General features: G+C 35.7%; 1 protein-coding gene across 2 annotated transcripts in view; it reads left to right on the plus strand.

The window, feature by feature from the left end:
• Positions 1-7,487, plus strand: part of CCSER1 (coiled-coil serine rich protein 1) — a 724,845-nt gene extending 717,358 nt beyond the window's left edge. The window contains exon 10 of one of the 2 annotated variants that reach the window (XM_067297075.1): positions 6,325-7,487. In XM_067297075.1, the coding sequence (XP_067153176.1) occupies positions 6,325-6,810 (486 nt within the window). In that variant the 3' untranslated portion in view covers positions 6,811-7,487. The remainder of the gene's footprint in view (positions 1-6,324) is intronic. The other variant, XM_067297076.1, reaches the window with a different exon arrangement.
• Positions 7,488-10,417: the final 2,930 nt, after the last annotated feature.

Here is a 10,417-nt window from a genome sequence, read left to right on the forward strand (position 1 = left end):
GAAAGTGATGAATGGCTTCAGTGTTTTTTTTAATAACATGTCCCTTTCTGGAGCTTTCTATAAGGGTAGTCAATTTTCATTACTTCAAAGTGGGTCACTGAGGGGTTGTTTTTTTTCTTAATGTAAGAAAAAGTTGCCAGAATGACAATCACATAAGGGGACCCTCAAAACAGTTTATGGAACAAACATTTTAAGAATATTAAATGCCAGTTTTTGGTTTAGTCTTAATGAATTTAGTACTAGTGTGTAATAATCAAACCTACAATCCTTAGAACTTCCTCATATTCATGTACCATAATGCACCAGCGATCAACAGACAAACCTGTCAAAATTTTACAGGCAAACAGATTTTAATGGAAATCCATTAAAAAAAAAATTGGGGGGGGGAATAGACCCCTTAAGCAAGAAAGCATCTATTCTTTTTGTTTAATCTGATCAGGAAATTCAAATCCAGATGTTTTCTTAAACATTCAGTTTAAGGCATTGTTTTATGTCGGGATATTTGAAACAACAACGGAGGCTTTTTTTCCTGTATATTTAAAATGGGCTATTTTTGAAAGAAATTTAGGAGCAACGTTTTCCTCCTAATTGCAGCCCATTTCCTGGGTCCACAGCTAAGACCATAGGGTGGCATTTGGGGATTTATGGGGCAGAGAAGTTGGGTGGTTTTAACTGAGCTACTCAAAGATAAAAGGAGAAAAGGGGGAATGGTTTCTTGCTGCAGCAGTCACCAGCTGGCATACTGGCTTCTCGGAGCCCTGCCAAGAAACAGTTTACAGCAGCACTGCAGCTGCTCTATGCTGGTTTGAAACCCAGGCTGGCATCTTTGAACCACGGCTCAGCCGTGAGATTGGCAAATGGCTCCTTTGGGATCGTAGCTTTGCTCACTAACCTAACTAATGCATGTGGAATGCAGTTGCACCTAATAGCCCAGCGTGGAAAATGTTGCATGACGCAGTTACAGGAAGATGAGCAGTTTTGAGAAGTATATTAAAAATCGGTTCTCAGGTTTTCTGAAGTTTTTGTTGTTCTTGCATGTCTATTTTTTACTTTTCCACATTTCATTCTGGAATATTTTTCTTGCTGAGTTGAAAATGTGGTTGGACTGGATTCTTTTTAGCTAAATGATCCAAATTCAAAAAGTTAACAACATACAGATATCTTTAGCTCTGTATGTTGCTGTGATTCTCATATGAAAGTTTATACGATAGCAAAGTATAACTTCCATTAAATTCAAAGCAGCATTCGATGTCATTAGATACTGTTTTGTCAGTATTTTTGAGGGAGAATAAAGTAGTTCTTTTGTGGGGGGAAGAGATTTCTTTTTGATTTTCACTCCCAACTGACCGCTGTGTTCTCTTTTCCTGATCAGAAACTGTTGTTCAGTAGTTTGTCATAAATAACAAAGATGCTATTGCTTCTTAGCAAAGTTTCTATTAAAATCTCTGTTCTTTCTAAGACTAACTATACCTCTGATGGAATAAGTTTGTCTTTCCTTGTTTAACAACTTATTGCTGGAGATGGGGTCAAACCAATGTCTTAGGATGTGGATGGCATCTTCTAAATTTCTATTGCTGTTTTAGAATTTCAGTATATTAGCTCTTAATTTGGCACCATGTGGTGGTTCTTTAATTATTCAACTGGAGAGGAATTTGAGCAAGTTACAGCTTTACAAAATTGAGTAAGACTCTTCCTCAGCACATACATACTGTTAAACATTTATTGGTGCAAACACGCACTGTATATAAGCTACAACCTGAAGCCAGTATTTTAGAGACCCACAGACCCAGCACTTATTTTCTAAAATGAAAATATGTCATCCAAAGCATAACTTGATAAGGAAGAGGAAAGAAAAAAAGTAGTGTTTTAGGTATTCCAAATAAAGCATTTCATCTTAGGTCTAGTTAAAATAACAATATACAAAATGCTGTAATCATGTCTTATGCCATTTACTGCTACCTGGTCGCTTTGAACTCTCTCTTACATGTTTCTGTATTCCTTATTTTCAAAACCAGTTAATTGTTCTGTATTTATTTTAAAACACACCTTGTTAGCATATCATATTCAATAAAAACTTTTTTCCCTACAAGTTTTTATTTTTTATTTTAGCTTTTCAAGAGACAGACAAACCTGCTAAGCCATTCTTAAGACTATAAAACACGTTATAGCCATGACCTCCAACAATGGTTTTGCTTATCACTGGAAGTGGCTTCAATATCCAAGGCTCCAAGGATCCGCAATAACTTGCTTAAACCTGGTTATGCAAATGCTATGCTGTTTGTATCTGTTTAATCAGCAACTATTCTTAAACAGTTAAGTGATATGCTTTCACTGGCACTTCAGTAGCTGGTTTAAGAAGAGGAACAGTTTTTAATTCCTAGACTTTTTACTGAGCAGTGTATAACACCATGAAAAGCATAGCAACATTTTTATTAAAGCAAGTATAAACTGATCAGGTGCAGTATCAGTGTTTTGTCATTTTGTGGGGGGGGGGGAGTTTATGAAAAAAAGATAATAAAAAAAAACTATTTACAAGCACCTAGAAGAAAACAAGGAGATGAACAAGAGCCAACCTGGATTTACAAATCAAACTAATTGTTAAACCAATCTAATTTCATTCTGCAGCACAGTAACAGCCTTTCTGGCTAGAAGAGAAGCAGTTGATGTCAGATTTCTTGCTTTTAGTAAGGCTTTTGACACTGTCTTATAAATATACTGGGGAAATGCAGACTATATGAAACAAATATATAGTAAATTGGAAAACTGTCCTTGGGAAGTACTTAACCAGTGGCACAAAGTTAAAACAGAAGGATGTATCAAGTAGGGCTTTTTACAGTGTTCAGTACTGTCCATTAACATCCTGGATGGTAGAGTAGAGAATATTCATTTTAAATTTACAGATGACACGAAGCTGGGATGGATGGAGAATATGTTAATGGATAAAACAGGAATTCAGAATGATCTTGATATACTAGAGAAAAAAATCTGAGAAAAAGGATGAAATTCAGTGGAGAGAAATTATTCCTCTGTGGAAATAATCGACTGAACAATTTAGTAGCAGTTCTGTAGAAAAAAGTCTAGGAACCATTGTGGATGGTCAGATGAATGGAAGTCAACACATGCTACTGCAAAAAAAGATAAACCTCATAGTGAAGTGAATTAACAAGGAGCAGGTGAAGAAATGCTTTGTAGGATTGTTAGTGCTTCTTTTGATTGGTAGTGGTAGGAGTACAGTGCCTTAAGTAACAGTAACTCTTGGGCCATCTACTTCAACAAAACTGTGGAATGACTGAAGAGAATCTAGAGAAGACCAGTGAGAATGACTCAAAGTCTAGAAGACAAGTCTTATGAGAAAAGATCAAAGTGGTACTTTTAATTCTGCAGCAGAGGAGAGTAAAGGGTAGCATGATAGCATTCTTCAAAGACAGGTATTGAAAGATGAAACAGCAATCCTTTCTTGAATTGCATGGTGGATAGAAAGAGAAGGAATAGACTTGCAGCCAGAAAGATTCAGTTCAGACATTAGGAAGACCTTTCCTAACTGTAAGGAAAACATAGTTGAATAGAGTATCTGATGAATCTGTAGCGTTTGCATAACAGCCGGTTAAGAAAAAATGCCAGGAAAGACATAAACTAATCCTGACCAGAAGTGTAGAATAGACTAGATGTCCCTCCATGAGGCTCCTCTGAGATCTATGATACTGTGGTATGGTAGCATGGTATGTTTCATAATTTCCACCGCTTTGTATGTCCTTATGTCATGGCAGGTTCTTTCCCTCAGACACAAAATTAGATATTTTCATTTACAAAAGTAGCTCCTAAAGGTTTGTTATTACAGAAACATAATTCACATAAGTTCATAAGTTGCAAGGAAATAGTGTTTAATAAAGGGCCTAAACATTCCTCAAGAAATACTTTCCTGTATATTCATGAAAGACATTTAGTAAGTGCACGCTCAGATATATAGGTAATCTTAGCATATGTATGGCTATTGTGGAATGGAACATGAATCTTTAGATTGTAACTCCAGAAATACTCCCTTACAGCAAAAGCACGGATTTTTGGCAAGGTGTTGAATGTGAATCCCTTGTACTAGTGGAAAGATTTTATTTATTGGCATAAAAAAAATTGTAATTGAACCTACAGATAGGTATCCCCAAGAATGGTTCCTTAGAAACTAAATTGAATTTCATCTCAATACATATGTGCTGCAAGGATGAATACTTAAAGTGATGTTTTTCAGAGGTCTTCCACTCCCACTGATCAGTCTGGGAGCAATCATCATTGAATTAAGTGGGAAAAATGTTACACCAATACTGATCCTTTTTGAAGATGTCACCTCTAATGTCTAAAATGTATTGCAATATTTGTGTTCATACCTACATATGAATCTGTGCAGAAGGCTAATCATTAGCATGCCTGCACAGAAAAAAGATGTAGGCCATGGATATTGACTATATCTTTCTTCTGAGTTGCTTAAACAAGCAAAGGGCATGTGAAGTGATACAAGTTTTCCTGAAACAATACTTAAATGTTTCCTATGGAATCATGGAAACATCCTGAAATATTTTTTAGCAACGTATTGGTATAAGACTTGGGAGTATTTTTGATTCTCTTGGCTTTGCGCTGCAATGTCTTAGCCTGTATAGGAACAGCAATATGAATGTCAAAAAGCTGCTACTAAGTCCTTTCAGGGTTCTGTTGCAGAAAACCTATATGATATAATATTGGTCTTTTATTGCAAATGAATGCCAGAACTAGGTTCTTTGAACAATACCTGAGAAAGTGGGACAGGGATAAAACAAGCGAAAATGTATATTCCAAAATAACTTTTAAAATGAAGTACAATTGATGCTATTATTAGAATCTTTTCTCACATAACGGCAGCTTAGTTACTGTAACCTGACTAGTTTGAAAAAAAAAGAACAAAATTTGAAGTGCACTAATTGCATTGTAACTTAAAGATTGTTAAAGGAGAAATTAATGAAACACCTGTCTTCTTTTTTTTCTTTCTTTTTATGCTCACACTATATTAGATCACTAGGGAAATAGATTTTAAGTAGCTTACAGCAACAGTTTTTCCAACTCATTTAAGTGTAGCTTTCAAAAGTTTAGATGTTTAAATTTCAAACCTTCAAATATTTAAATTTCAAATGTTTAAATTTTAGATGTTAAAATGTTTAATTTTTATTTGGCAGACTGGTGTCAGATATGTTTTGTGACAATTTATAAAGGTATGAAGCTTTCTTTCAAAGTCAGGTTCAAAACTCAAGTTTGTCCAGAGACTAAATTTCTGACATTCACAGCTTGGCTAGTGCAATTCTTCAGCCACAAAAGCATCTCCCAGTGAGCTGCGTTCCTTGGCAAGACCTCTAGAAGCTACCCTAGTGCAGACAGTCGTGGAACAGGCAGAATGCTGCTTTGACTGTGCTAGCACTTTCCCCTCAATATTTTCTTTATTTTACTTTTATATACTGATAAATGTTTTCAAATGTGTGTGAGAGAGGGATTAAACTTGGTCCCACAGGCCTCTCCTGTCCTCCCCAGCTGGGTGTTCTGAGTAGGGGAAAATGAACCATCACACTAAGTGGAATTGGAAATCTATAGTGATCTGGCTTGTCATGAACAGATAAATTCCTCTGTTTAAACAGATACAAATACATGCATGCTCACACAGTAAATCAGAAGTTGCTAACATTCTGGAATCCTTCTTAAAATGTATTTTTTTTCAGGTGGCTGAAATGAAATTACTGCTGTGCTCTGGAAGAGCACTTTAGCACATATTTAACTCATAAGTACACTATAAAATACCTAGATTCAAGGGACACTGGAAGATGAGCATGTTCTGAGCTTAACTGAGGCATGAAGTTATTCACAAAAGATGTTCTTTACATTTTGTAATAATCTAAAAGTATTAAGGGTTATACAATCAAAATTCTTGTTTTATCAATAAAATGCTCTTGAAAATCTGCATGCATGGAACATTTTATCCATTTATTATGTTCTTAAAAACCTTTCTTTTATTTAAACAAATATTTTTAAGGAAATGCCCCAAATAATACATATAATAAGTATTTTTCAATGTTGGTTTGTTAAATATGAATCTTCCATGTAATGCTAGCAGTGTTTTAGCAGGTTTTATTAGCATTCGAGATTTGTCTTTCATTTCACTTTAATCAGCCAGCCAGGTGTGCTGTGCATCTATAGCTATTATGAGGCACGTTTTATATAGTCTGTACCATTTTCCTAGTAATATGTTGTATGTAACATGTTACTAATACTTTTTTTCTTTCTTTTCTTTTTTTTTTTTTTTTTTAACCCCAGGCTACATATCAAAACAGAATGGGGAACCAAAATCTCAACACAAGGGACAGAAAGTCAGCACATACTCCCACCGAGGACCCTTTTAGATATTCAACAGACAACCAAGCAATAGCCTATGAAAGCAAAAGCTGTCAGCTGTCAAATTTGTGTCTGAGTAACCTCTTGAAAGAGAAGGAAATAGTGGACGTCATCAAGCATACTAGAGGCACATATGAAACCCTCGCTTCGGAGGTCACCCAGAATGGTTTCGCCACCACTGCACAAAGTACGGCAAAGCCAGCGTCCAAGACAGACGGCTACCCTGTTTTTTCAGGAGCTCCAAAGGACCAAACTGCTGTACCTCGGCAGCATACCACTTTCACAGGGAGACTGGGACAGCCTCCGAGGGGACCCATCTCTTTACACATGTACAGCAGAAAAAATGTTTTTCTCCACCACAATTTGCACACAGCAGAGCTGCAGACTTTAGGTCAACAAGATGGGTAACAGGGTTCTTGTATTCTTACCGTGGAAGGAGAGTTGATTAAATGGGAATGTAAACTCTTCTAGAGCTCAGTCTTAAGTTTTCATCTGCTGCTACCTTTACCTGAAAAAAAAAAAAAAATAGCATTGTCTGTAGGTTCCATACTTCCCCATTTGGGACTGTGGCAAAGGGATGAACTAGATTGTTAAATAACTAAACTGATTTGTTGTGCAGAAGTTACCATGTGTTTAATAAATGGGACCATTTGGCTGGCATCGCTAATCCAAAGTTGGCTAAATTTTTTTTTCTTTCTTGCCTCTATAAGCCACTAAGATCCACTGAAGTTCTGGAAGGTGGTCATAAATAATACTGTGTACATTTAATAATGTTACTGTAAAAGTAGATGTGAGGATTGAATAGATAAGTAATTAGGAAACCCTCTTGGATTTCATAGAGACTAAGGAAATAAAGAGTCAGAAGTCTGAGGACACTCTCATTACAGTTTTTTTAAATACAATGACGTTTGCTCACTTGTAGAGATATGTTACCACTTCCTGCTGTATGTATTTTATGGATGCCTCAGGGCAGCAGCAGAGGGAATGACTGACGTTTTTCTTCCTTTAACAGTTAGTTTCATAGAGGTTTACCAGGTATTTGACTCAGTAACTGGGATCCAAACGGAGGATGGCAGCTTGATGCCTCAACCTTCCCTCCCCCCTCCCTTTTTTTAAACTACATTTTTTTTCTACTATTTTTGTGCTATTATAACATGTGATGTTGTGGTGGTATTTGTTGTGCTTTTACAGACAATATATCACTCATGACGCAACATGACGTTCTATGCTATATGATGCGTCATATAATTGCATTCCCACACCAAAAATGGGTGGAAGTAAATTTTACTTGAATAGAAGCAATTGTCTTGTTACCCAGTCCAAATTAACCATGCAATCAGAATTTCTGTAGACTATATCTTGCACTTAATGACCTGAATTACACTAACTCAGCAGGTTTGATAGTCTCAATGTATTATGCACAAGTGAGATGGATTTAGTCCTATTTGGCATGCAGTAGGCTGGGCTCATAGGAATATGAAGTCATCTGATGACACCATCGAACTTAAAAGCTTGTCAGTAACAAAAGACCCTGTTTTCCCTTTTCAGAGGGCTTGAAAACAGGTAGCTAAGTCAAGTTACTCTGAACATGTGGCATATACTAAACATGACACTTAGTTTACAACCTCTCTGATGACGGGTAATCTGTCTGAATGATAATAGATCGTATAGTTAGTAGCTCATAAGTAACCTAGCGCATTTAAGTATGATTGAGACAGATCTGAGACAAGTCACCTCTCTCTCTAACTGGTGATTAATAATGAAAGACAAGGGCGTAGCACATTCTCACACAAAGAATCAAGCACCTGGTATGACTTAACTGAAGTAGGATATAAAGAAAAATGAAGCTTCTGTGGCCAGTAAAAATGCTGTAACTTCTTTTAAAAGTAAGTCCATAAGGCATACAAAATGAATTAGCAATACAAATTTTACCTAGTGTTAAACATGACTTCCATTCAACTACTTACTTATCAGATTAATACGAAGATTGGTTAGGTTATGAAACAACTAGACTATAAGCTTCCGCAGATTCTGTAAAGCCATTTCAACAGCCTGAACTTCCAGGATTCTGTTTATTGAGGATTTTAATTAGGGTAGAGTAAATTTGATGATATTATCAGATCTTGAATAGAGCAGGTTCTGCCTAAGTATTCTATAGTGATAATTTTGGGTGTCCATAGTTGGATGCATATGAATCAAAACATTTGCCAAACTTCTTCATGCTTTTATATATTTGTGTGTGTGTTGCTACTGCCAAAACAAAACATGCAAAAATTGCAGACACAGCTTCACTGAACATACTATGGGTATTCAAGACTTTCAGTCCTGCTTTGAAACTCATAGTTTAAAGTCTACCAAAAAAATTAAAAACACTAGTAACAGAATTTCACTATTTAGTCATGTTTTCATCTGAGCAATTTCTTAAGCTTATGGTAGATTGAAAGGACAGTTGGTTATTATCAACAATTCATTTCTTGCTTATCTCAAGAGTTGATGTATGCAATTATATTTCAGATCTGTAAATAAACTTACATTGTAATCAAGGAATTTTTTTCCAGGATACAAATGTACTATACTACATTAAAAAAAAATTCAATTTTAACTCATGTACTGTATCTATAGTTGTTTCTTCCTGGAAAAATGGACTTTTGGATTACACTTTGTTAAAAAAATCTGTCTATACATTTCAAAAATTACATTTAAATGCTACTATTTTCTTGAAAAATCTTTTTTAAAGCTGAAACTTAAAAAAAAACTGGAGAAAACAGTTCAATTAAAGTGAGGGATATTTTTTAAATGTCATCTTGAAGCTGTTTTGTATCAGTATTTTCAGCATTGTTATATTATTTGTAATACTAAGTGTAAATCTCACCCAGAGAAGGGTATTAGCCACATGTTAATGTACAGTACAGCAGTAACTGTAAAACAGAGGTCCTTTGTTTGATCCTCTTGTGTATATAGTAAATCATAAAGCAACAGCATGTGGACATTCTTTCAGTGAATTGATTCCTTTGTACTAAAATCTCTAGTTTTTTAAGAGTTCCATGTATAAAATGATTTATACATTTCTCCAAGGCTGTACATATCCAAAGACATGACACCAGGGGGAAAAGGCACTTCTTATTTTTGCCACGGATGTACCTTTTTTTCCTTTTCTTGATGTTTCTGCACAGCAAAGCATAACTGTAAAATTTCTACTGCAAATTACTTCTTGTTACTTCCAGATCTTTTCGTGCTGTAGAGGGCATTTTAAGGAGCTGGAAATCCCCAAAGAAAAGCTGTTTTCATTTGAATCAATGTCCCACTTTTGAAACAGTCACTTGGCATGAGAAACATTATTTCTGTGCCCTAAATATTTTTTAATAATTTAATAGAACCACACCTGAAATGCTGTATCATCTCTGTAATTATCCTTTCTTCCATTACTAGAGTGCTTCCACTTACATGTTTCAACTGGATGTATTATACCATACAAAGCATGCTAGGGCCAATCCTAATTCCTCTTCCTTCTACTAAGGTGGAAGGAAAACATCTGTCCAGTACTGTACTCATATTTGGCTTTCAGAGTAGTGGAAAGGTAATTGGTATATACTTTGCACATGAATGAAGTTCAGACTGTATGCTTTGTGCATACTGGAGGGAGAAATCTTTTTACCATCCCCTCCATCTAGGCTATTTAGCAGCGTCTGAAAGCATTCAGTAACATTAAGACAATGTAATACCTACCGCCTTTTAGACAAAGGGCATCCCTTTTTACTCAAAATGGGACAGCTGGAAGAGATTCCTTTTTCCAGTTCAGACTGTTATATTTAACTTCACTGCTTTTCATTCCAAAAGATCAAGTTCCACTCAAATGTTAGAAGGGCTTTCCTTATGTGTTGGTTTTTTTTCTGTACGTTTTGAAAGAGCATATTTCCAGACTGAAAATGTTCAGATGAGGTTTGAATAAGCATATGAATGCTTACCTGGGATATTCATGTTTGTCCTACAATCTAATTCCAGTCACTTCAGCAAG

Source organism: Apteryx mantelli, chromosome 5, assembly GCF_036417845.1.
Source record: "Apteryx mantelli isolate bAptMan1 chromosome 5, bAptMan1.hap1, whole genome shotgun sequence".
Taxonomy (NCBI): domain Eukaryota; kingdom Metazoa; phylum Chordata; class Aves; order Apterygiformes; family Apterygidae; genus Apteryx; species Apteryx mantelli.